The sequence below is a fragment of the Equus przewalskii genome, chromosome 1, assembly GCF_037783145.1.
Source record: "Equus przewalskii isolate Varuska chromosome 1, EquPr2, whole genome shotgun sequence".
Taxonomy (NCBI): Eukaryota; Metazoa; Chordata; class Mammalia; order Perissodactyla; family Equidae; genus Equus; species Equus przewalskii.
The window spans coordinates 9,903,301-9,930,793 of NC_091831.1; the positions used below are offsets into that span (position 1 = coordinate 9,903,301).

At 40.5% G+C, this 27,493-nt stretch overlaps 2 protein-coding genes across 9 annotated transcripts in view; one reads left to right on the plus strand and one right to left on the minus strand.

Annotated features, from left to right (window-relative positions):
• Window positions 1-1,223, minus strand: part of PSTK (phosphoseryl-tRNA kinase) — a 41,312-nt gene extending 40,089 nt beyond the window's left edge. For 3 of the 5 annotated variants that reach the window (XR_011543471.1, XM_070631894.1, XM_070631883.1), the window contains exon 1: window positions 1,082-1,211. The gene's annotated coding sequence lies outside the window, so the exon portion shown is untranslated. Of the gene's footprint in view, window positions 1-1,081 lie in introns of all 5 variants that reach the window. The other 2 variants (XM_008534214.2, XM_070631873.1) reach the window with 2 other exon arrangements.
• Window positions 1,154-23,504, plus strand: LOC103560223 (ATPase PAAT-like). 4 transcript variants are annotated; one of them, XM_070631784.1, is made up of 6 exons: window positions 1,154-1,644; window positions 2,328-2,531; window positions 3,332-3,401; window positions 6,213-6,419; window positions 12,842-13,293; window positions 22,360-23,504. In XM_070631784.1, exons 1-6 carry the CDS (start codon window positions 1,481-1,483, stop codon window positions 22,592-22,594), a joined length of 1,332 nt encoding a protein of 443 aa, XP_070487885.1. In that variant the 5' UTR covers window positions 1,154-1,480; the 3' UTR covers window positions 22,595-23,504. The 4 variants fall into 4 exon arrangements, with proteins under 4 accessions (XP_070487885.1, XP_070487904.1, XP_070487890.1 ...); XM_070631803.1 differs by having other exon boundaries at window positions 1,219-1,344; XM_070631789.1 differs by having other exon boundaries at window positions 1,295-1,705.
• The last annotated feature ends 3,989 nt before the right edge of the window (window positions 23,505-27,493 follow it).

Consider the following 27,493-nt stretch of genomic DNA (forward strand, 5'->3'; position numbering starts at 1 on the left):
GATGTAAGGAGGTGACGAGAACGAAGTCTAATGACAGTAAAGAAACTCCTGGAATTGTTCAAACGAAAGCTAGTGCCCAAAAAGAGAAGCAGCCGAGATGGAGACAGACAGAGCTTCCGTTTAAGAAAATCAAGACTTAGCGATTTATTGGCTGTACGGGAATGAAAGAAAAAGGAGACCACTGCAGTCCTTAGTTTTCTGATTCCTGGTCATTCAGCCTTATTTAAGGAAGTCAACAATCTAGCTGATAATATTGATCTCGCTCCTTAAATTGCAGATTGGTGTTTGTGAAGAAGAGCCTATTTTCCTTTAGACTGTCCAAATACGTTAATATGAATGAAAATTAATTTATGAACAGAGGAAGCAGGACATACAGGCCAGAAATACTGACGTAGACAACCTAGAATGACTCTGGAGTAGTAAAACAATCTTTGCAAACTAGGACCTTTACAATTAAGGACTTAAAAATCCGACGTTCCACTTTTCTATAATCTCATTTGCTTTTTTCTTTGAAAAGAGGGAAAACTTATCCGCACAGGCCTCTTTAGGAAGAGGATGGATAACGGTAGTGGGGAGGCACCATTTACCTTCCTACCCCGCCAGGCATCCAGAAAGTTCCATCTGCTCCCACTTCTCTGGCCCCAAAGCTTCAAGGTCCTGCAGTGCCCAGCTCACTCTACTCCACCAGAGACCCCGGGCCCCGTTTCTGCTCGCTCCTGCCAGGGCCAGGAGAGCAGATCGCGCAGTGCGGGCCCCCCTGCCCTGGGTCTTTCTCCATCTTCCGTCCAACCCCGGCGACCCTGGTTCCTGCGGCCTGAGAGCCCCAGGTCCGCTGTCTCGGCTGCACCCCTGCACGGTCCGGTGGGAGCCGGAGGCCCGGGCCTCCGGCCCCCACGCTCAAGCCTCCCCCTGACCACCCTAGAGAGCCAGAATGTGCGTGGGGAGGATGACGAGGGAGAGGACCACCCAACTCCGGGGCCGCCCCGCCGCCCCGTCGCCCCGTGTAACCGCTTCCCATCCAGAGGCCGTGAGGGTGGGGAGGACGCCCTGCAGGTCACGTGGCGGACGACACCACATCTACCTGACGACCGACTCTCCTCATTGGACCAACCTTCCCCAGCCGCCTAGCAACCGCCGGCCACACCGCCTGCTGTTTCTCCGCCGCAACGTCGAAAAACCGCCCCAGCATCCGCGCGCACCGCACCGCGCCTGCGCACAGCTCCAGCGGTAGGCCGAGCGCCGTCAGTACGCATGCTCCGCGCTTGAGCTCGCCCCGCCGGTTTGGAAGCCTCTTGGCATGCGCATGCGTGTCTCCAGTAGGCGTTTCTCTCCCAGCTGGAGCGGGTAGGGGCGGCTCTTGGGTTTCCTTGAAGCCAGGCGAGCTGGAAGTTGCTCTGCTTCTTCTCTTCCACTGGGCCCCGGCGGAAACCCAAGCGCTAGAAGAGAGGTTCCGGGGCCGGCCTGGGCTGGAGCCGGCACGATGGAGAGCGGGACCGGGGACGCGGCACTGACCCGCCGCCCGATGCTGGCCTCTTCCTGGGATGCCGCATGCGGGGCCCTGGCCCAGAGCCTCCATCTCGCCCGGGCTGGTCACGGCGCCCGGGACTTCGACTGGGAGGAGCTGCTGGCGCCGCCTGCCCCGGGGTGCGCCGGGCCGGCGGGACTGGGGGTGCCGCTTGGTGACAGCCACGCTCCCGGGGGAGCGGTGAGGGGCGGCGGGGGCCGTGAGGGAGAGGGTGCGGCCCGGGGTCCCTGCGGGAGCAGAACGGGCGACAGGTGTCTGCGGGCGGCGAGGGCCGGCGGCGGGGGCGGGTCCGCGGGCCGGCGGCTGCCCGGGGCGGGAGCGTGGGGCGACCCGCAACGCGGCGTCTCGGCGCGTCCCTGAGGCGGGCCTGTGGCCCCGAGGGCCCTGGCGGCCTCGGAGTCCGCGCCCTCCCGCCGACCCGCGGAAGCCCCTGTCGGCCGGCACGGGCGGGAGCGCGCCAGCCGTGGAGGAGCCCCGCCGGCTTAGCTGGAAAGACGCCCCTGTGCCTCGTGCCCTGCTCCGCGCTGCTGTGCGCGCAGGCGGTGCCGGTGCAGTTTCTGTGGGAATGAGAACAGTTCCAGGGCGTTGCGTAGACCGTCGGTGACGCAGGACCCGGTAGCGGGGAGGCCCCGATGCCTGCAGCCCCCGTGTCCGTGTGACTGAGCGTGTGGGGGCACCCGGCACGGTGCTGGACCCCAGAGGCGGAGGGACGTGAGCTGGGAGAGGCCCGCGGCCACGAGCGCGTTATGGGCCGTGTTCGCAGGACGATCCTGGGTGACGTTTCGAACACCTTGCTTTTCAGGCCGGACCTGGTGGTTTTGAGGAGCAGCCCGAGCGGCCGGGATGGAAACCCCTGCTTCCTTTACCTGCGATGTGACCCCGAGGGCGGGGAAGAAATCGCTTCTGTGGGCGTTTTAAGTTCCGCCCGAAACATGGAAGTGTACTTGGGAGAGGAGTACTGTGGAACCGGCAGGGGCCAGAGTGTTCGCGGTGCTCTGGGCGGCAGGTGGGCGCCTTCTGCATGTGGGCTGATCGTCCGCAGTCGTGTGTCTGTCGTCCTCAGCTTGTGCGGCGTTTATTGCTTCTCATATTGGCGCCAGACATCAGGGCAGAGAGAATCAAAACATAGCAGCAGGCGTAGAAATTTAGGTCTCTAGGGATCTTAAAGACCGTCTAGATCAGCTTTCTCATTTCTGTAAATGTGGAAATATGGAGCTAATAAGGGGAGATGACTCGGTGGGGGTCCTACTAGTTGGACTGTTTAGACTGGAGAGCGCAGTGCTTGTTGCTGCTTTTTGGCTTTCTCCCTGAACTCACAATGGTCTGTTTTCCAGAATTGAGTCTGGCAGTCAGTCTGGAACTTAGAAAACATGTTTTTGGAAAGAAGCCCATCACAAATGGTGCCCGGCCCAAGACTCTGCCACACCGACGTGTGTAACCCCTAATTCAGCATGTTGTAGTTTGGTTTTTCTCTAGGCTTTTATACAAAGATTCTACCCTGATTTCTTCTTAATGTAACTCAAAATATGGACCATTTTGTATACTGTGCATATTGAAAATAGTAGCTACGTTTATTAAGGTTTACTATATCTCTGTGCTACATGATTTGATATAGATTATCTGATTTAATTCTTTCCCACAGGCAGAAACCAGTGCTTATAACCAGGTCACTTAAGTAGGGGCCCCCAAACTCTGTCCTTTACCAGACAAATTGAATCTCAGGATTTAAGTAATGATCTGGAAATAATTCATTTTTAAATGTAACTACTAAAAATTAAAATAATTTAAATTCTATTTTATTTTTAGTGAACATGAAATTATTCTCTACAAAAAATATTTAAAATTGGAGTCCTCCACTCAGGCTTGTAAAATAAAGGTAAGTCATCACTAAATTTTAACTAATTTGACAACTGCAAATGTTTTTGTATAATTTGTACTTATTTTCTGTTGGTTTGGTAATACAGTTAATCCAACTTAGTTCTTGGTTATCTTTATATAAAACTATTGTGTCAAGATAACCACAACCGTGTTTGGCTTTGTTCTATTAAGAAAGATGGAAGGGAATTAGAAACGTCATAAAGAAGAGCTTCTAAAAGTTAAAGGGATTTTGGACTGTGTCTTAAGTGTGAAAAATGTAGAGGTGAATTTCAGTGATGTCGTTAGAGTCCAGGGGAAGGGTACTGGGCTGGAAGTTGTAGGCCCAGAATATTAATTCTGCTTTGTTGCCTACCAGCTGAGTGACCTGGGGCAAATCTCTTTATCTCTTTAGAACTACCTCATGGATAAATTAGAAGACTACAAAAAATAAATCCTTGCCATGTACATGAATGTTCGTGGTATCATCATTCCTAACAGCCAAAAGGTGGAAAAAATGCAAATATCCATCACCTAATGAATTGATAAACAAAATACAGTATACTCATACCATGGAAAAGTATTCAGTCATAAAAACAATGAATTATTGATACCTACTACAAACATGGATGAACCTTGAAAACATTATACTACATGAAAAGTTGGTCATGAAGGACCACATTGTGTATGATACCATATCTGTGTAGAAGGCCCAAAATAGGCAAATCTATAGAAACTGAAAGTAGATAGTTATTGTCTAGGGCTGGGGAGGAGGAGGGGAGGGGAGTGACTGATAATAGGTACAGGGTTGCCTTTTGGGGTGATGTTCTAAAATTGTGGTGATGGTGTGGTGATTCACAACTCTGTGAATATACTAAAATCCATTGAATTGTGCACTTTAAATGAGTTAATGGTTTGGCATGTGAATTATATGTCAATAAAGCTGTTTTTAAAATTTTTTTTAAAAAGAAATAAATCTTTATAATCTTGTTATCGCCGAATTACTTCATACAGAGTTATAAGACTTGAGAATAAGGGGTCGGCCCAGTGGCACAGCAGTTAGGTGTGCACGTTCTGCTTTGGCGGCCTAGGGTTCACCAGTTCAGATCCCGGGTATGGACATGGCACCACTTGGCAAGCCATGCTGTGGTAGACGTCCCACACATAAAGTGGAGGAAGATGGGCATGGATGTTAGCTCAGGGCCAGTCTTCCTCAGCAAACAGAGGAGGATTGGCAGCAGATGTTAGCTCAGGGCTAATCTTCCTCAAAAAAGAAAAGACGAGAATAAGAAAAAAATAAGTGATTTTCACAACAGGCAGGTAGCAAATTTACAGAATTGATTATTCCAAAATATTGTTTTAGATAGTATATATTAATAGCTTCCAAATGTATTTGAATAAAGTAATTCATTCATTCAACATGAAATATTCATTCAACAAATATTTGAGTGCCTACTGATGCTAGATGCTCTACCAGGCATGTAGGAATTAGCAGTAATATAATAAACTGGAATGAGTGCCCTCATGTTGGTTGTATTTTCTAGTGGGTAAGACAGAAAATAAGCCAACTCAACAAGTAAAATAAGTACTATATTCAATGGTGAGAAAGGCTATGGGGATTAAAAAGCAGAAAAGGGATAGTAGAGAGATTAGGAGGTAAGTTATAAATTTAATGAGGAGATTCCTTGATTGTTGCGGACAGTCACCTCTTTGGTGCCACACTCAGAGTTCTTGGATCATGGGTCTGGTTTGACCTGTGTCTTCGTGTTACATATGGTTCTGTTTGTGTCTCTAAAGGTATTTTTTGTAACTGTTCTGTGGAAGTACATGGGCGTGCAAAGGGTTGTTTCATCGAGAGAAATCTTAGGGCTTGCTAAAGCTTGTTCTGGGGCAATAGTATATGAAAGTGAAAGATAATAGTTACTGATGCATATTTTTGAGCACTTAGTGGTAGGTGTTGGGAATTTTAACACATAATCATCAGGCAACTATGTGAAAGCATTGTTACTACCCTCCCTCATTTTATTTCTGACTGAGGTTTTGGTCTTTGCTCAGGGTTGCACAGGTTCTAAGTAGCAGAGTCATCATTGAACCCAGGTCTGTCTGATTCTAAATCCTGTTCCCTTTCCACTTTGCTACTCTGTTGTCCGTATCACACACAAAATGTCTTTTGGTTCAGAAACATGGATGAAGTGAGGCACCAAAAAGCATTGGACAGGACAACACTTTAGAAGCCAGAAGAGCTAGGTTCCAAGCTTGACTTTTACTAATTGGGTAATCCTATCATAAGTTAGAAAATCACCCCTGACCTCATCTTTTTTATCTATGAACCAGCAGGTTATGTTAGACCATCTGGACTTTCCTTTATAATTCTAAATTCTAAAAGGCTGACATATTTAGTATTTCAGTAAATACTTTGAAAGGGCTTCTGAGCAGCCTTATTTTGTATTAAATAATAGTATAGCTGGCTATGGTATGTTAAGGTCTCGGATTGGTATAGTTTATTTTTATTCCTTAATTCAGTAAATGAAACTTTATTTTAGCCGCTTTTGTATATTCTATGTACTTTTTCTGTCTAAAAATAACATTTTTTTAAATGTAAATTGTTCTTCTGAGCCTCATAATAAATGGAAATGCTGACCATTACAATTTTAGGGAAAACTTAAAAATGAAAATGTATTTAAAGTTTATATTTGCTTTCCTGAATACTTCACTATTGCTAGTTTATACAAAAAAGTGACCTTAAATAGTGATTTAATATTTTTTTTAATATTTTTATTTTCTGGAATAATATTTTTTAATATTATTCTGGAACTTTTTTGTTTTGTAATAGTTGCTCTCCTTTGGTGAAAAGCAGTGTGTGTTCATCAGTAAAGTTGTCGTACACTTGAAGCCAGTTTCAGCAAATTCTTCAACAAACTCTCCGGCTCTAGGATCAAGGATAGACCTTGACAGGGTCCAAACCATCATGGAGTCCATGGGGTCTAAGTTATCACCTGGAGCTCAGCAACTGATAAATATGGTTAGATTGCAGCAGCAGGTAAGTAGAAATGGATTTCTTTTCAGATACCATTAAAAATGTCAAAATAATAGCTTTTTATAAGGACATGTAGCGACTTAAATGTTTTGTTTGAACTTTTACTCTTGATTTATTTTTGTTTACTTTTATAAAATAGCATTTGGTACACCTACTCTCTTACAAAATATTTTTGTTACAGATCTTCACAATTTCCCGTGAATTCACTCACTCTTTCATTCAGCAAGTGTTTATTCGGCACCTTCTCAGTGAATAAGGCACTGTTTTGAGCATGTTAAAAGGTTCAAAGATCATCTGTCAATAGCCTGTCTTTAATGATCTCTATGGTCTCATTTTATCTAGGCCTTTAAAGAAGAAGTGTGGGATTAGGCAAGTAAATTTGGAGAGATGCAGTTTGAGAGAGAGAAAATAGTATGGATTAAATCTTCAGTACTAGAAGAAATAGGATATAGCTAGGAGATGTATAGAAGTTCATTTTTCTTAAGTGAAGAAGTGATAAAGTTTAAAGTAGATTGGGACTGGATCATAGAGGGCTTTGAATGCTATTTTTAAAAGTTTGTAGGTGTTTTTGACCTACATTTTAAGAAATTCCAATTCACTGTTATGTGTAAGATGGATCAGAAGGAGAGATGAATCAGTAGAAAGGGAGACTATAAGGAGAGCAGCTACATGTTCTTTCCCTCATCCAGATGAAAGTTAAAGAGGGTCTAAAAGTGGACATAGTAACATGATGCTGGATTGAGAGGTGCTAAAACAATGGAGCGATTAGGACTTGACAACTAAGTTAATACTGATATTACGAGAGAAAAATAGTGTCAGACGTGAAATTGCAGTTTTGAATATGGCAATACCAATAATATAATGTAAATGGAACCCAAGGGAGGAGGCTACTTTGGGAAAAAGGAGTTTAATATGGGGAAAATTGAGTTCCAGATGTGAATAAAACATTACCTTGGATGATGTGAGCATTTGGAAACAGGATTGGGGGTGGTGGAATGGAAGGGAAGTTTGAGAGATGAGAGATGTAGCCCTAGGAGATGATAAGGAAAGTGGTGAGAGAAGATGCTGGAGCAAGGAAGAAAGATCCTCAGAGCAGCTACATTTGGTAAGAATATAGGGAGAGGAAAAAGGAACCAGAAGAGTGGAAGACAGCTGTGTGATAAAGTAGCAAGAGAAAAGATTTGTCAGGAGACCTGAATTCAAGTTCTGCTGCTGACATTATTAGTTCTGTCTTACTTGGCATTACTTCATCCTTTTGAGGAATTTCTTCATGTTTATGATCTAAATGATAATACTGCTAAGATCATAGGATTAATGTGAACGTTTGAAAGAAATAGTACAAATGAAAAACTCATGTAACTTTGTGAGATTTACCAATATTAATTAAGTACAAATATCGTTGAAGCAGTGGGCAGATATAGGAGAGTTGATGGTGATTATGGAAACCATGGAAAGGAGAGTTTCAAAAAGAACAAGGTCCATACTTTTTTTCTTTTGATGAGGAAGATTCACCCTGAGCTAACGTCTGTGCCAGTCTTCCTCTATTTTGTATGTGGGTTGCTGCCACAGCATGGCTGCTGATGAATAGCGTAGGTCTGCACCCAGGATCCAAACCTGGGCCGCCAAAGCGGAGTGTGCCAAACTTAACCACTAGGCCATGGGGCCAGACCCCATACTTTTCTTTCTCTGGTACCATTATCTCATCTCATTACCTCAGGAGGTTCCTAACTGGTCCTCCTGCTCCACTGCAATCCGTTCTCCACAGAGCAACCAGAATGATCTCAAAGGGTAAATCAGACTTGCCCTTCCCCTGTGTAAAGCCCCCTATTGCTTCCCATCACACTCAGAATTAGTCTAGATTCCTTACCCTGGCATCTAAGATCTGGGTCCTCCTTGTCTTCTCAACCTCATCTCCCACCACACTTCTAGATGCCTTGCTATAGACATTCAGGTGTGTGTATTCCCTGCTTATCCAAATGTGTTCCCACCTCAGGCCCTTCACACCCTCAACTGTTCTCTTTCACCAGAATCCCTTTCCCCAGACCTTGGCATAGCTGGCTTTTTCTTTCTATTCAGATTTCAGCTTAAATGTTACATGCTGAATGAGACCCTCTCCAACCACTCGGTTTAAATTAGCCTTTCCCTCCAAATCTATATCATATTTTCATCAGAGCCTTCTTGGCTATTTTTGTTGTTTATGTATTGGTCTGTTTATCTCATTAAGATATAAACTTCACGCAAACAGGGACCTGGTCTGTCTTGTTTATAGCTCCAAATAAATATACAATATATATTCCCCTTGAATTATCAACTAAGTACTCCTTGGAGATTTTCAGGGCATCAGTTTGAATAATGATGAGATGGAAATCAGATTTTGAGGAATTAGGTTGTAAATGGGTAGTTGGAATGGGAAAGTATCCCGCGTAAAATGGATTTGTTTCAAGAATGATAGAGATAAGGAGCCTGCCTCGGAATCCTTTGGAATGTTTATAAAGTGCAGATGCCTGGCCCTCACCAATGATCTGCAACCCAGAGGGTGGGATCCAGGAATCAGTATTTTAGATAGGCATCCCCCAGGGAGTCTTAGGCATAGTGTAGTTTAAGAACAAATGTTTGAGGGGAAGAATCCAGTGGAGATAGAGATTGAAAATGTAAAAACAAGAAGAAATTAGTTTTTTGCACGAGATTTTGGCAACATTAGAGGAGGTTAATGAGTTAAATAAAATCAATTCATGGACTGATTTTTATGTTTTAAAAACTTAACTTTGGGAAAAAAAGTAACATGGATAGTAGTTTTTTTTGCCATGTCTTTAAGTTGTTTTTGGTTTAATTCCAAAAGTGTAATACATTTTCTTTGCCATGAATTTCAATCAATTCAGAAGTGTGTTAAGTAAATTGTAAAAGTGCTTTCCCAGCTTTCAATGTATTCCCCAGCTTGGTGTGTATCCTTCTAGAGTCTTCTATGCATATAGAAACACTACAAGTCCTCCCACCCAACATATGTGTTATAACTTGCTTTCCCCACATACACGCTAAATAATTGCATATGGGAAAATTTGGGGAACACCCTGGGGAAGAAAGGTGATACAGTTCAATCTTCTTTTCAACATGCTAATAAAAGACTTCTTAGTGGGGAGGCTGTATTTGTGGAATGATTCTTACAGCGTATACCTGGTCCTCTAGGACTGCTTATTGTTAACAAACCAGGAATCTATGGAAAGTCTCCCTGAAAATGTCATGTACGCTGTGTAACTATTTGTTGAGTATCAGGTAGGGATGTTCCATGATCAGTACTGCTCCTTCTGTGGAAGTGCTGTAACCACACACATTGTTTGGAACCTTCATAGATTAATTTGGGCAGGACCTGTCCTGAAGGGGAAAGAAAGGACCTGGGGAGCTGCCTTACAAGCCCTGAACCTCTCCCTGCTTCACCTGTGCCTTGTGATTAGCTATTTTCTTATTTCCTTGTATTGGAAGTTCAGGTTTGCAGGCTTTGATTTGTTTTTGCTTTAGCAATTTAGAATAATTGAATAGTTGTTCTGTATCAAAGTGCCTAGCATATAGTTAGCATTTAATGTCATCTGAATGAAAGGATGTGCCCCATTTTCTCAAAGAAGATATATTCAGTTATTCAAGATTTACACTGTTTACTTTTATCACCTTTGGAATAAAAATCTTTTTTCTTGCTTTTTTAAGGTGATAATTATTTGTATTTTTATTTATTTATTTATTTTTTTTTATTTATTTTTTTTTTTTATTATTTTTTTTTTTTAGATTTTTTTATTTTTCTCCCCAAAGCCCCCCAGTACATAGCTGTATATTCTTCGTTGTGGGTCCTTCTAGTTGTGGCATGTGGGACGCTGCCTCAGCGTGGTCTGATGAGCAGTGCCATGTCCGCGCCCAGGATTCGAACCGACGAAACACTGGGCCGCCTGCAGCGGAGCGCGCGAACTTAACCACTCGGCCACGGGGCCAGCCCCTTATTTGTATTTTTATAATAAAACAAGTTAGTCTTTTCAGAAATCCTACAAGATGTTCAGAGATAAACGCTTAATTTTTCAGAAATCTAGGGATATATGTGCACATCTATGAACTTATGTGTCCACACATATACATAGTTCTTTACATATTCATATATAAGTATATGGACATAATTCTACATAAATGCTTTCATGTTCTTTTAGGCTGCTCTATAACCATTTTCCACATAACACATGACACAGACCCTAGGCAATAAGTATATATAAATTATTTTATACATATTCCTCTGCCTACTTTCAAGCGGGTTTGATGTGCCTTGCCAGGCAACATAACACAGCAAAGAAAATTAAGAATTAAATAGAATCAAATGAAAGGAAGCAGAAGAATGGCCACAAGCAGCTAAAGTTGGTTCATTTACTGTACTGCCACATAGACTCACTTGTGAATTTCTTCATATTTAATACCAAGAAAAAAAAAATCACCTTAAGAGCTTTCATCTGAGAAAAATATGACTAATTTTTATAATCAGTGAATTTCTTATAAATAATCAAAATATTATGATGTATTAGAAAAGAAAAACTCCCATAGCAAATACCTTATTTGCATTTGGATTTTTCTGTTTAAAATTTCTGCAAAATTTAATTGTCACGTACAATTTTGACATTGATTCCACTGTAAATATGATTGCTGGTTGTGTAGAATTTTCAGTTTTCTATCATAAAGTTTTTTTGCAGTATTTATACCAGTGCCAAAAATCATTGAGCTTTGCCATTATGATTGAGTAAAGCTCCTTTCCTCCAAGTTGTCTAATTTTAAAATTTTGTATATATGATTGTATATAGTTCTTCATCTTCTAGGAATAATTTAAAGTTTACTTGAAACTTGCATTCAATAGAAGAAGATAACATTTCTTTATAAAGAGCATTCCTCCAAAGTGCCATTCAGTAAAAGAAGTTCCATGGGGACTCTCCTGCTCCCACCCCACCGGCTTTCCTGGCTCTCATTATTCCCCTTTCCTGCTTTATCTTTCCTTAAAGTAATTATCACCATCTTCATCTACATGTTGTATTGTCTGTTTGTCTTTGTTGTCTCACTCAGCCTGCTCCCTTAGAATATAGGGTCCACAGATCAACAATTTTTGTTTTGTTCAGTGTCTTGTTTCCAGTGCCTGAAACAGTGCCTCACACAAAGTAGATTTCTGGTAAATATTTGTTGAATGAATGAATTTTGGACTGACTTAATCCAGGAATCATTTTTTTTAATATCTGAAAAATATATGGACTGAGTTTCTTTGGCTAATCTTGTGTAATACTCTTCTCAGTCTCTCTCATTAGATGTTGAGCAACAATGAGTATAAGACGATATCCCCCGATAAGAATCCCTAGTAGAGTTCTATGTTTGGAATTTAGGATAGAGCCATATAATTAACAGTTAGCTAGACTATATAGAGGTAGTTTTGCTTTTCTCTTGTGGAAAAATTGAAGAGCATAACAAGAACATGCACACCTGTATAGGAGACACTGTAACCTCCTCTCAAAAGTGACCCAGAATCTTCTCAGAAAATAACATAGCATAGCCAGTTGAGTTGAGGCAACAAAACATCACCTATTATCCTACAAATTATTAAAGCAGACATAGCCAAAAAGTAGCTCATTTTCATCAGTGAAAATGTCACATATGTACCCATAGAACATCTGGTGTATCCTCCATGAAAACTAGTTGCAAAAGATATCCTTAGGTTGGCTTACCGTTTGTGAAAGTTGACAGATGATATTTAATTCTATGAAAATTATTATTGTGACTCAGTTGAGAATACTACATTTTATTACTATAAATTAAGGGGGCCTCTGTAGTAGAAACATTAAAATATGCCAGTGCAATTTTCCTAAGTATGCTAGTATGTATTTTAATATTTTCTTAGGAAAAACAACAGTGAAACGATTAAACACCCTGACTCTGGGGGCTGGCCCCATGGCCGAGTAGTTAAGTTCGCGTGCTCTGCTGCAGGTGGCCCAGTGTTTCGTTGGTTTGAATCCTGGGCGCAGACATGGCACTGCTCATCAAACCATGCTGAGGCAGCATCCCACATACCACAACTAGAAGGACCCACAACGAAGAATATACAACTATGTACCGGGGGGCTTTGGGGGGGAAAAAGGAAAAAAATAAAATCTTTGGGGAAAAAAAAAAAGCCCTGACTCTGGAGTTAGGTGGCCTGGGTTCATGTCCCAGTTCTGCCACTTACTAGCTGTGTTACCATGACCAAGTACCTTTAGCCTTGGTCTCCTCAACTTAATTTTTGGATAATCATTGTGGCCTGCTTTATACAAATGTTTTGAGGATCAAATGAGTGAATGCACATTGCCTAACTCTAAATTACTCCAAAAGTTAGCTGTTATTATTATTAACAGTACTAGTAACATTTCTGTATTTACCTTGCTTAGAATTGTATTCCCATTGGAGAGCAGCTTCAGTCGGTTTTGGGAAATACTGGACACAAGCATATGATTGACCTACAATCATCGTCTACTTCAGGAGCCTTCAGCAAGTCATCGTCCACACCTTTTCCTTTTAGAACTGGATTGACATCTGGAAATGTGCCTGAAAACTTAAAAGCTTACATTGATAAAAGTACGCAGCCACTTGGTGGAGGAAATATTACAAACCTTGAAGAGCGTAAAATTGTGCCGCAAAATCATTCTCTTCTTGAGAATGATCTGAAAAATGCAGTATCTTCTTTCCTATCAAAGAAAGCAAGTGACAACTCAAATATACCAAATTCTGAGCTGCTGCCTTTTCTCCAGAATTTATGTAGTCAAGTTAACCATCTCCGTGTGGGACATAACACCAAGTGGCCGGAAAACATCACCAAGCCTGGGGAAGGCGTTGGTGTTGCGTAAGTATTTATTTTAAGAAAATGTGGTTTAGATTTGGTACATAGGAGAATCAACTGGAAGAAAACAAGTTTGTTTCAGTAACTACTGCCTGAAAATGTTTCCAGAGATAATTTTAGGAGCTTTTACATTTTACCATTAACACTTAGAGGAAGTACATATTCTACAGAGTAGAATGGATTGCTTTGAAAGAAGTACCTAAAACTGGTGATGTTGACCACTTCTCAAGTATTTTATGGAAGGGGTACAAGTGTCCAAAAGAAGTTGGAGTAGAAAGTTATCTGTGAGAATGAAGAGGGAGTGCAGGAACAGTACTATGTACATTTTTTCCCTGATTTTACTAAATGAGCCATTGTAATGGATTTTCTTTGTAGATCATGTTTGACCTGGCTAATTTTAGAATTATCAAAACATTTTTTTTTTTAAAGTTTGGCAGCTGAGCTAACAACTGTTGGCAATCTTTTCTTTTTTCTGCTTTTTCTCTCCAAATCTCCCCAGTTCATGGTTGTATATTTTAGTTGTGGGTCCTTCTAGTTGAGGCACGTGGGATCCTGCCTCAGCATGGCCTAATGAGGGGTGCCATGCCCGTGCCCAGGATCCGAACTGGCGAAACCTTGGGCCATCGAAGCGGAGAGCACAAACTTAACCACTTGGCCATGGTGCGGCCCCCAGAGTCATCAAAACATTTTTAAGCTCATAATTATTTGTAGGTTACAGGCCCTTATTCCCTGATCTCATAATTCCAATTTTTTGGCAATCCTGGTTTGATTGAGGGGTGGCTAAGTATTTAGTATATTCCCCATCCTTTATGTAGATGTAATGTGTCATAATATTGTACTAGTCTGGAATTCTGAACTCCAGTCATAGTCCTGGCTTAACTATTTTGCCTTACTGTTTAAATCTTTTGGCTTAGATTTTTTTTTATTGAGTTCATAATAGGTTACATCAATGTGAGATTTCAGTTGTACATTATTTCTTGTGTCACCACATAAGTGCTCCTCTTCATCCCCTGTGCCCCCTTCCCCTGGTAACCACTGAACTGCTTTCTTTGTCCCTGTGTTTGTTCATATTCCACATATGTGTGAAATCATCTGGTATTTGTCTTTCTCAGTCTGGCTTATTTTGCTTAGCATAATTCCCTCCAGGTCCTTCCATGTTGTTGCAAATGGGATGAATTTGTCTTTTTTTCTGGCTGAGTAGTATTCCATTCTATATATATACACCACATCTTCTTTATCCAATCATCAGTCACTGGGCACTTGGATTGTTTCCATGTCTTGGCTATTGTGAATACTGCTGCGATGAATATGGGGTGCATATGTCACTTTGGATTGTTGATTCCAAGTTGTTTGAGTAGATACTCAGTAGTGGGATACCTGAGTGATATGGTAGTTCTGTTTTTAGTATTTTGAGGAATCTCCATACTGTTTTCCATAGTGGCTGCATCAGTTTGCATTCCCACCAGCAGTGTATGAGGGTTCCCGTCTCTCCACACCCTCTCCAATATTTGTTATTTTTAGTCTTAGTGATTATAGACATTTTAACAGGGGTAAGGTGGTATCTTAGTGTAGTTTTGATTTGCATTTCCCTGATGATTAGTGACGTTGAACATCTTTTCATGTGTTTATTGGCCATCTGTATATCTTCTTTGGAAAACTGTCTGTTCATATCCTCTGCCCATTTTTTGATCAGGCTGTAGGCTGTTTGTTTTCTTATTGTTCAGATGTGTGAGTTCCTTATGGAGATTAACCCCTTGTCAGATATATGATTTGCAAATATTTTCTCCCAGTTGGTGGGTTGTCTCTTTGTTTTGATCTTAGTTTCTTTTGCTTTGCAGAAGCTCTTTAGTCTGATGAACTCCCGCTTGTTTATTTTTTCTTTTGTTTCCCTTGTCTGAGAAGACATGGTATTTGAAAAGATCCTTTTTAGTTCAGTGTCAAAGGGTATACTACCTGTATTTTCTTCCAGGAGTTTTATAGTTTTAGGACTTATCAAGTCTTTGATCCATTTTGAGTTTATTTTTGTGTATGGCGTGAGATGATGGTGTGCCTTCATTCTTTTGCATGTGGCTGTCCAGGTTTCCCAACACCATTTATTGAAGAGACTGTCTTTTCTCCATCATATGTTCTTGGCACCTTTGTCCAAGATTAGCTGTCTCTAGATGTGCAGTTTTATTTCTAGGCTTTCAGTTCTGTTCCATTGATGTGTGTGCCTATTTTTGTACCAGTACCATGCTGTTTTGATCACTATGGCTTTGTAGTACATTTTGAAGTCAGGGATTGTGATGCCTCCAGCTTTGTTGTTTTTTCTCAGGATTGCTTTAGCAGTTTGGGGTCTTTGGTTGCCCCATATGAATTTTAGGATCCTTTGTTCTATTTCCATGAAGAATGTCATTGGGATTGCAGTGAATCTGTAGATTGCTTTGGGTAGTATGGACATTTTAACTATGTTTATTCTTCCGATCCATGTGCATGGAATCTCTTTCCACCTCTTTATGTCATTATCAGTTTCTTTCAATAATGTCTTAGTCTTCATTGTATAAATCCTTCACCTCCTTAGTTAAATTTTTTCCTAGGTACTTTATTCTTTTAGTTGCGATTGTAAATGGAATTGTATTCTTGAGTTCTCTTTCTGTAAGTTCGTTATTAGAGTACAGAAAAGCAACTGATTTTTGTAAATTGATTTTGGACCCTGCAACTTTACTGTAGTTGTTAATTATTTCTTAGTTTTCCAATGGATTCTTTGGGGTTTTCTATATGTAAGATCATGTCATCTGCAAACAGCAAGAGTTTCACTTCTTCTCTCCCTATTTGGATTCCTTTTATTCCTTTCTCTTGCCTAATTGCTCTGGCCAAAACCTCCAGTACTATGTTGAAGAAGAGTGGTGAGAGTAGGCACCCTTGTCTGTTACTGTTCTCAGAGGGAAGGCGTTCAGTTTTTGCCTATTGAGTCTGATGTTGGCTGTGGTTTTGTCATATATGGCCTTTATTATGTTGAGGTAATTTCCTTCTATCCCCATTTTGTTAAGAGTTTTTATCAAAAATGGCTGTTGGGTCTTGTCAAATGCTGTCTCTGCATCTATTGAGATGATCATGTGCTTTTTATTCCTCAATTTGTTTTTGTAGTATATGACATTGATTGATTTGCGGATGTTGCACCATCCCTGTGTCCCTGGTATAAATCCCACTTGATCACGATGTATGATCTTTTTGGTGTATTGCTGAATTCAAGTTACCAAAATTTTGTTGAGGATTTTTCCATCTATGTTCATCAATGATATCGGCCTGTAGTTTTCCTTTTTTGTGTTGTCCTTGTCAGGCTTTGGTATCAGAGTGATGTTGGCCTTGTAGAATGTGTTAGGAAGTGTTCCATCTTCCCTGATAATTTGGAATTGATGGAGAAGGATAGAAATTAAATCCTCTCTGAAAGTTTGGTAGAATTCCCCAGGGAAGCTGTCTGGTCCTGGGGTTTCATTGTTTGGGATGCTTTTGATTACTGTTTCAATCTCTTTCCTTGTGATTGGTCTATTCAGATTGTCTGCTGCTGCTTGATTTAGCTTTGGGAGGTTGTAAGAGTCTAAGAATCTATCCATTTCCTCTAGAGTATCCATTTTGTTGGCATATGGTTTTTCGCAGTATTCTCTTATAATCTGTAGTGTTTCTGTGGTGTCTGTTGTTATTTCTCCTCTTTCATTTCTAATTTTGTTTATCTGAGCTTTCTCTGTTTTTCTTTGTAAGTCTGGCTAGGGGTTTGTCAATTTTCTTTATCTTCTCAAAGAACCAGGTCTTTGTTTCATTGATCCTTTCTACTGCCTTTTTTGTTTCAATAGCATTTATTTCTACTGTGATTTTTATTATTTCTTTCCTTCTACTGACTGTGGGCTTTGTTTGTTGTTCTTTTTCTAATTCTGTTAGGTATAACTTGAGGTTGCTTATTTGGGATTTTTCTTAATTGTTAAAGTGTGCCTGTATTGCGATGAATTTCCCTCTTAATAGGCTTTTGCTGCATCTCATATGAGCTGGTATGGGATGTTATCATTTTCATTTGTCTCCAGATATTTTTTGATTTCTCCTTTAATTTCTTCAGTGATCCCTTGCTTGTTCAATAGCATGTTGTTTAGTCTCCACATCTTTGTCCCTCTCTCAGCTTTTCTCTTGTAATTAATTTTTAGCTTTATAGCATTGTGATCAGAAAAGATGCTTGTTATTATTTCAATTTTCTTAAATTTATTGAGGCTTGCCTTGTTTCCAAACATATGGTCTATCCTTGAGAATGTTCCGTGTGCGCTTGAGAAGAATGTGTATTCTGCTGTTTTGGGATAGAGTGTTCTATATATGTCTATTAAGTCCAACTGGTTTAGCTTTTCATTTAATTTCACTGTTTCCTTGTTGATTTTCTGTCTGGATGATCTATCCATTGATGTGAGTGGAGTGTTGAGGTCTCCTGCTATTATTGTGTTATTATTAATATCTTCTTTTAGATTTGTTAATAGTTGCTTTATGAACTTTGGTGCTCCTGTGTTGGGTGCATAGATACTTATAAGTGTTCTTTCTTATTGATGGAGTGTCCCTTTGATCATTATGTACTGCCCCTCATTGTCTCTCTTTGCCTGTCTTATCTTGAAGTCTACTTTGTCTGATATAAGCATGGCAACACCTGCTTTCTTTTGTTTCCCATCAGCTTAGAGTATCTTCCATCCTTTCACTCTGAGCCTGTTTTTATCATTGGAGCTGAGATGTGTTTTCTGGAGGCAGCATATTGTTGGGTCTTGTTCTTTAATCCATCTCACTGCTCTGTGTCTTTTTATTGGAGAATTCAATCCATTTGTGTTTAAGGTGATTATTGATGTTTGAGGGCTTAATGCTGTCATTTTATCACTCATTTTCCTGTTTTCCTGCATTTCCTTTGTTTCTCATTCTGTTTATTCTGGTCTACGAATTGAGTTACGTAGTTTTTTATGTTGTTTCTTTGTTTTCCCCTTATTTATTATTGTGTCTCTCCTCTGCTTTTTTGTTTAGTGGTTACCCTAGGTTTGTGTTCAGAATCTCGTGTATAAGATAGTCCATTTTCTGATGACCTCTTCTTTCCTTAGTCTAAACCAATTCAGTCCCTTCCTCGTACTCTCCTAAGTTGTTTTTCTTGTATTTTATTCTATCTTGTGTTGTGAGTTTGTAGTTAAAAAGACAGGATTATCTTTGTTTTTGGTGTTTTCCTTCCCTTTAGCTTAATGCTATAGTTGAATATTTGCTATCCTATTCTCATTCTGTCCTATTTATCTACTTACTCTGTGTTTTGTGACCCTTTCTGCCTTTTTTTCCCCCAGGTATGAGGGCCTTCTTGAGGATTTCTTGTAGGGGGATCTTGTGGCTACAAAGTCCCTTACCTTTTGTTTATCTGGGAAAGTTCTTATTTCTCCATCATATCTAAAGGATATTGTTGCTGGATAGAATATTCTTGGCTGAAAATTTTTGTCTTTTAAAGATTTGAATATGTCATTCCACCTTCTCCTATCATGTAAGCTTTCTGCAGGGAAATCCACTGAAAGTCTGATAGGGGTTCCTTTGTAGGTTATTTTCTTCTGCCTTGCTGCCCAATGTCTTTCTTTTTCTTTTTCTTTTTTTTGCTGAGAAAGATTCGCCCTGAGCTAACATCTGTTGCCAATCTTCCTCTTTTTTTTCCCTCCCCAAAGCCACAGTACATAGTTGTATATCCCAGTTGTAAGTCATTCTAGTTCCTCCATGTGGGATGCCACCACAGCATGGCTTCATGAGCAGTGTGTAGGTCCATGCCCAGGATCAAAACCTCAGGCCACTGAAGCAGAGCATGTGAACTTAACCACTCAGCCACAGCGCCGGCCCCCTCCCCCCAGTGTCAAGTCTTACATGGTGAGAGTATTGAAGACTATGTAGTATTGGCAAAGGGACAGACACGCAGATCCATGGAACATAATAGAGCACCCAGAATGGCCCCACACAAGTATGGCCAACTGATTTTTGACAAAGGTGCAGTACAGTGGAGGATTGTGTTTTAAACACCTGGTACTGGAGCAATTGCCTATCCAAAGGGCAAAAGGTGAACTGTGACCCGAATCCTCATACCTTATACAAAAATTAACTCAAAACGGATCATGGACTTAACTGTAAAGCATAAAGCTATAAAACTTCTATAATAACATATAGAAGAAAATCTTTGGGATCTAAGACTAGGAAAAGATTCCTTAGATGTGACACCAAAAGCAGGATAATTGAAAATTTGATACATCAGACCCCATCAAAATTTAAAACTTTTGCCCTGTGAAAGATCCTGTTAAGATTAAAATTACAAACTGGGGAGAAAATATTTTCAGCAACCCCAGTCTTTAAGGGAGGGAGCAAAGATCTCTCTTACCCCGTTCTAGCTCCTCCAAGGGGGACTCCAGCCTCTCCGCCCTCCATCGTTTGGCTGCTGTGGGTCTCTGGGGATTCCTGTGCTATTAGGATATTTTTTGTTGGAATGTGGTTGCTCCTTTTTGTTGTATATTGGAGGGGAGAGAGTCCTGGGCAAGTTCACTCCGCCATGATGCTGACGTCACTCTAAAGTGGGAGAAAGTATTTTCAAATTACAAATCCAACAGAGGGCTTATATTTAAAACATAGAAATAACTCTCAAAACTCAACATTAAAAAAAGATCCATTTAGAAGATGGGCAAAAGACATCATAAAGAGACATTTTACCAAAGCAGATATACATATAGTAAATAAGCACATGAAAAGATGATCAACATGGACTTCATGGCTATGAAGGAAATGCATATTAAAACCACAACAAGAAGGGCTGGCCTTGTGGCCTTGTGGTTAAATTTGACATGCTCTGCTTTGCTGGCCCAGGTTCAGTTCCCAGGCACAGACCTATGTCACTCATCAGTGACGATGCTGTGGTGGCTACCCACATACAAAATAGAGGAAGATTGACACAGATGTTACCTCAGGGAGAATCTTCCTCAAGCAAAAAGAGGAAGATTGGCAACAGATGTTACGTTTGGGCAAATCTTCCTCAGCAAAAAAAAAAACACAAGATACTACTACTCACTTATTCAAATAGCTAAAATAAAATGTCTTATAAAAGGTAACAATATTAAATGCTGATGAGGATCTGCAGAAACTGGATCTCTCATACATTGCTGGTGGGAATGTAAAATGGGACAGCCACTCTAAAAATATTTGGCAGTTTCTTGAAAACTAAATATAGAGTTACCGTGTGACCCAGCAGTCGTACTCCTGGGCATTTATCCCAGAGAAATGAAAACTTACGTCCATACAAAAACCTGTACATGGTTGTTCATAGAAGCTTTGTATGTAATAGCCAAAAACTGGAAACAACCGAAATATCAAAAACAGATGAATGGTTAAACAAACTGTGGTATATCCATATCACAGGAGGCTTAATCAGCAATAAAAAGCAACTGTTGATATACACAACAACTTGGATGGCTCTCAAGGGCATTATGCTGAGTGACAAAAGAGAATCTCGGGGTCATAGACTGTATGGTTCCATTTGTACAACATTCTTGACACAAATTATAGAGATGGAGACCATATTAGTGGTTGGCAGGCATTAGGGATGGAGCGGATTAGAGGAGTAAATGTGACCATAAAGGGTAGCAGGAGGGAGATCTTTGTAGTTAAGGAACAGTTATGTGTCTTGATTGTGGCGATGATAACGTGAATTTGTTTGCATGTGATAAAATGGGATACACACACTGTACTAGCATCAATTTCTGGGTTTTGATATTATACCATCGTTAGGTAAGATGGGACCATTGGGACCATTGGGTGAAGGGTACTGGGGAACTCTAGTAATCTTTACAACTTCCTGTGAATCTATATTACTTGAAAATAAAGAGTTTTTAAAAACCCTCCCTCATATATTCTAGAGTAGTGGTTCTCAAGTTTTTTCATCTTTATGCTTTTAAAAATAATTGAGGACTCTAAAGAACCTTTATTTATATGTTATAGAAAAATATTTATTTGTTCAAAAGTAATTACAGTAAACCCATTATATAGTAACATGACAATTTTTATGAAAAAATATGTTTTCTACAAATAAACTTTAGTGAGAATGGTATTGTTTTAAATTTATGCAAATCTGTATCAGGTTTCAGTTGCTTTCTACTATGTGTTCTCCTATATGTTGCATTGTAGCGTGTTTAATCAATAGCTAGAAAGACCACAGTAGAAGTACTGAGAGCAAACTGAGTTAATCTCTGAGAAAAATATTTATTTACACACTAAACGTACTACCTTAGGAAATTCTAGGAAACAGAAGAATACACAGCCGCACATTCTATTAGTTCTCAGAGCAATAACATTACACATTGTGTAGCCTCTGGAGAATGTCATTGTACGTTCAGGAGAATATGAGGATGAAAAGCTCAAGTAACGGTATTATTATAAAATTACTTTTGGCCTCTCGGAATCCCTGAAAAAGTCATGGAGACCCCAGGGGTTTTTGGACTACACTCTGAAATTCAGTGTCCTAGTGTTCATTCATCGTGAACTTTAGAAACTGGCGTACTTTTTATTTTTACTTTCTTTTGCCCATTCCAGCTACATTCATTTTTAAATGTTTTCGTAGTAGGTTAGAAAAGAACCTTTCGGTACTTTAGTCACATTGCATTGATGAAAAATGACAAGATTGTTTAAATTGTAGGGTTGCTTGGGGAAGTCCTTGGAAGACATACATGAGACTGAAATTCGGCAAGACCGGTTTTGATTTGGAGCTCAGAATCAAAAAGACCCTTTCTAAAGACTTGTTCTTTGAGGGTAGAAATTGTATCATCTTCACTTGTATATTCTCATGTCAATTGTTTGCTTAAATGTTTAGCGAATTAAGGAAATAAGAATGCTTTGCGCATTCAGGATTGTGGGTGCCTGTTGTGTATGTATTTTAGAACCTGGAAATGTGTCGTAAGGAGATAGAGCACAGTTGTGGAGACAAACGTCAGCAATGTGTGTGGACTGCTTGTAGTATAGTTTGGTTGTTTGGGGTATAATATTAGAGATAATGATTACTTTTACATTTATTTTTAGAATGGAAGAGCAACCTGTTTGCTCCTACTTGGAAAAGATTCTTTCTAAAAATATGGAACTGATGGAGAAGAAACTTATGGACTACATCGATCAGCAAATGTATAAACTCCAGGAGCACATAGATAATAAGATTGCTTTGTTAATGGACTTGCTGCAAAATCCCCACTCCCCAGGCACTGGGACGCCTCTAAGACATTATGACTCTGGAGAAAGACTTTCAAATGGAGAAAGATAAGTGCTCAACATGTACAGTGTGCTAAGATATTTATTACATATTTATTACAAGGCGAAAACCCCAAAAAACTTAATGAAAAGCAAGTATTTAATGTCCTTTGAAGGATCACCATTTACTTACAGAAAGTGACCTCCATGTAAATTTTTCTGCATTTATTGTCGTAATCTAGTACTGTACACTAAGAATTAGCATGATATCGTCATAAGTTATTTTTGTTTGCAATATTTTTCACTTTTATAAGAAATTTATGTATCTTTCTATGTTTGTGTTTAAAATTTTTAAGAGTTTCTAATGCAATTCATTAGTTTGTATTGTATATGTGTTTGAAGTACTGTTTTAATTTATACAAATAACTTATAGGGGTATGAAAAGAATGCTGAGTATTTGATTTGTTTTTATAGTTGATTGTTCTTGGAAAATTGGGTACTTAAGACTTGCATCCTTTAATTTCAGATCACCAAATTACATTTTGTGTTGTTTATTTTGGATAAAAAACTAGATGTGATGTTCGGCATGTGTAAAATTAGTTTACTTTGAGATCATTAATTTTTATGTCCTGTCACATTGTAGCTATAGATAGGAAAGTACAAATCAGAACTGCCTGATTCCTTGTTAGGATTACTACTTTAGATTTAGTGTTTGATGTAAAACAAGAGAAGTCATCTTGTTTTATCTCAATACGCCCAGAAAGTGTAACTCTCCTTTTCTGAGCCAGTACTTCTCTCCAGAGCCCTCTCTGGTGTGTTGAAAGTGTGGGCTGCTGAGGTTATGCACTGAAGGATTAAGGCATCTGAGCCAAGGAGATTGCAGTGCTCTCTGGCCGACTTCATTTTCAGAAATTACAACTATTGGATGTGTGTTGAAGGGTGATATATTTGCATCTAAAAAATAAATGCATCCAGTGTGGAAACTACTTGTCTTAAATAAATAGAAATATTTTCTTTTCATCTAATATTTGTTTAAGATGAAAAAGGATGTTTTACACTCATTTAACATTTTGGCAAATTTTGTTCTTTAAAGTGAGAACTAATATAATGTTTGTTCATTTATGAATCACTCTGACAGCAGTGACGTGAGGACCTGTCTGTCACTTTTATCAGGCTTTTCCTAATTTATTCCGAACATATGTAGACATTAGGTAGCATTTATTTCAGCACTCAGGAGAAATGTGTCTCAAAGCTGAAACCTTTCTTTAATAGACGGCTTCTGATAGTTGTGGTCTGTTCTTTTAGTCACAAACTCCATGTAGTTATAACTAGAAGACGTAAGCTATGTTTTACAAAGTGATGAAAATAAATATAGTATTCACGATTATAGTACTAGAAATAATTCAGATCTTTAATTCCTGGTCTTCCATTTCTTAATTTTTCCATGTTAATGAAGACCTAAATTACATTTTATATACGTTAGAAATTCATAGGTATTGATTTTCTTATATTTATAAATTGCTATACATATATATGTAATTTATTTTATTTCTTTTTAAAGATTGGCACCTGAGCCAACAACTGTTGCCAATATTTTTTTTTTTCTGCTTATTCTTCCCAAACCCCCTAGTACATTGCTGTGTATTTTTAGTTGTGGGTCCTTCTAGTTGTGGCATATGGGATGCTGCCTCAGCACGGCCTGATGAGTGGTGCCATGTCCGTGCCCAGCATCCGAACCAGCAATACCTTGCGCCGCCAAAGCAGAGTGTGCGAGCTTAACCACTCAGCCACGGGGCCGGCCCCGCAAGTTATGCATTTTAATTTCCACAGTTTCTCCTTTGAGTATTATTCCATCTCCCTCTTTTCCATGGGTGGCATGTTGAGGTTTTCATCCCTCTTTCATCACTGGATATTCAGTCTTTTTAGTGCAGGGCAGAGAGTGTGCATGCTGCTGCCACGTGTCTCAAAGTGTGGCAGCACAAACTACCATTGGAAGCTCTTTCTCACTTAGCCCCAGCCTAGCTTTCCAGTCTCATCGGCCACTGCTGCACGACCTGCTGTTTCAGCCTGGTCCTGTGTCTCCACTGATTCCCACCTCTCCCTACCCAAGTCACGCTGTTGTTCAAAGTTCAGCTGAGATGCAGCCTTCATGAAGCTGCCCTTGGTCCCTCCCTTCCCCAGTAGAAGGCAAGCAGCTGGACAAATGAACATGAAGAAACAACACTGAAGGCTCTTTTTAGGGGATGTAAAGTGATTTAGATTGGCTAAAGCATAGGCTGCATGTCAGGGAGTGGCTGGAGGTAAGGCTTGAAAGGGTGCCCTGGGTCTGCCTTGGGAAAACCTTGACTGCTCCACTCCAGAGATTTGTTAGCACCAAGGAATCAGAGTTTAAGCAGAAGAGTGACATGGTCAGCTCTGGCCCTTGGAAAGAAAACCAGATGGAGCTTTCCTCATGAACCCATTTGCAGAAATGCTTGGCACCCTGCTTTGGGCTGCAGTGGAATTTAGGTACTGTGAATGCAGATTCAGGTAACAGCTGATTGCCCGACAAATTAGGTCAGTGTTTCTCATCATTTTCTCTCCAATCTTTGTCAGAATCACCTGGGGAACTTGGTAAACAAGTTCTACAGCCCCAACCCAGATCTGATGATTCAGACCAGAGGGAGGAGCCATGCCTGAATAGGCATTTCAGAACATCTCGGGGTTGTTATTAAACAGGCTGAACGTGGAGAGTTGGCCTTGGTCTCTAACACAGTACACCTCAACATGTAGCCATCTGATCAGCCTGATCCATCTGCCTCACCTGGGAGCTGGTTAGCAGGGCAAATCTATGGGCTTTACTTCAGAACCAATGAATCAGAATCTTGTGGGGCCTAGCAGATGCCGTTGGTGGAGGTTCCATCAAGAACTTGAATGTTTTCCCTTTCACAGCTTCCATGTGGATTAAGCCTGTGAACAGAACACACCTGTGGCTGGAGAAGAACCACTAGCAAAGGGGTCACCTGCTCAGACTGGTGTCACAGTTACAAAGTGGTAACATGTCTGTTCTCATCACAACCTCTCAAGCATTGACAGCCACCATCACCACCAACACCACTGTCAAATCCCACAACATTCCTTATCTCTCAAGATGACATAGAGGAAGAACACAAAGGTAGACAAATCTGAAGTCTCCTTCCATCTTAGTGACTTCCTGCTGTAATTTTGGATGAGTGGTTTTCCCTTTCTTGACCTCAGCTTTCTCATCTGTAAAATGGGGATATCACAGCCTACTTCATTCTCTTGTACGATGTTTATAGTATTTTGAACATGATGCCCATAGCACAGGACTGGTATAATATAAGATATGCAGTAAAGGTTAAATTTTCCTCCCCCTGTTTCTACTACCTTCTTAACAGCAAGAATGACATACATGTTTCTTAATATTATGACTATTCCAGTAAATTTGAAAGTCCCTCTTCTCTTCTAATCCTATCTTAGGCACTGAAGGGAAGTCAAAGTCAGGGATATTCAGTCAGTTACATCTAGCAGTGGTTCCTGAGGCCGGGTCGGGAACAAGCAGCATCAGCACCACCTGGGAACTTAGTTGAAATGCTGATTCTCAGGAGCCACCTCAGACATCCCTGAATCAGAAACTCTGGGGGTGGGGCCAGCCATCATGTTTCATCAAGCCCTCCAGCTGATGTGGATGCGTATTCAGTGTGAGAACTGCTGGTCTGTGTTTAAAAGCACAGGCTCTGGAGGCTGGCCCCATGGCCTAGTGGTTAAGTTCGGCATGCTCTGCTTTGGTGGCCCAGATTTGGTTCCCAGGTGTGAACCTATACCACTTATCAACAGCCATATTGTGGCAGCAACTCAAATACAAAATAGTGGAAGATTGGCACAGGTGTTAGCTCAGGGCAAATCTTCCTCAGCAAAAGAAAAAAAGCACAGGCTCTGCAGCCAGACTGCATGGGTTCCCTCCTCAAACCCCAGTTGACACCCTCCAAAGGTGTCCTATAACAGGCATAAAAAAAATGTGGGCTTTTTACTAGAGCTTTAAATACCCACAAGATTGTGTCCTTGGCTTATTTTTCCAACTCATCTCCTGCTCACTCTCCCTTCACGCTTCCCATTCCAGCCACAATGGCCGTTTTATTGTTCCTTGAACACACCAAACCCATTGCAGCCTAAGGATTCTGTCATTAATATTTTCTTGCCTGGAATACACCCCCTCACTTTGCTTCCTCCTTTCTTCCAGGCCTCTGCTGGAAGGTCCCCTCCTCAGAAAGGCCTTCCTTGGCCATTCTAGCTGAATATTCCTCCCATCCCTGTGACTTCCATCAGCTATTTTCACTTCATTTTTCCTTTAACGATTCTTTTGTTATAACTTCCATCTCTTTGCTGGTATTTCTTGTTTTTTTTTTCTCCCCAAAGCCCCACAGTGCATGGTTGTCTATCCTAGTCAGAAGTCCTTCTAGTTCTGTGTGAGCTGCCACCACAGCATGGCAGCCGACAGACAGGTGGTGTGGTTCTGCACCTGGGAATTGAACCCAGGCCCCCGAAGCAGTGAGAACGCTGAACTTTACCCACTAACCATCAGGGCTGGCTCTCTTTGCTGGTGTTTCTTTATTCTCATTGTTTCAAGAAGATTTGTTATTAATTGTTGAAAACTTTATGATGGCTGCTTTAAATCCTGTTGGATGATTCCAACATTTGATTCATCTTGTTGGCATCAGTTCATGGTCTTTTCCCATTCAGGTGTTACTTCTCTGGTTCTTGTTCTGGCAAGTGACTTTCCATTGAATCTTGGATATTTTGACTATTATGTTGGGAGACTCTAGGTCCTATTATAATCTTTTATTTTATCAGGTAGTCACCCTGCTTGCATGCAGGTCCTGGCCTACTTTTGTGGGATGAGATTCCAGTGACAATTTACTATTCAGAGGCTTTGCAGTGCTGTTTGATTTGCTTAGTTTCTCTGGTGCCACTG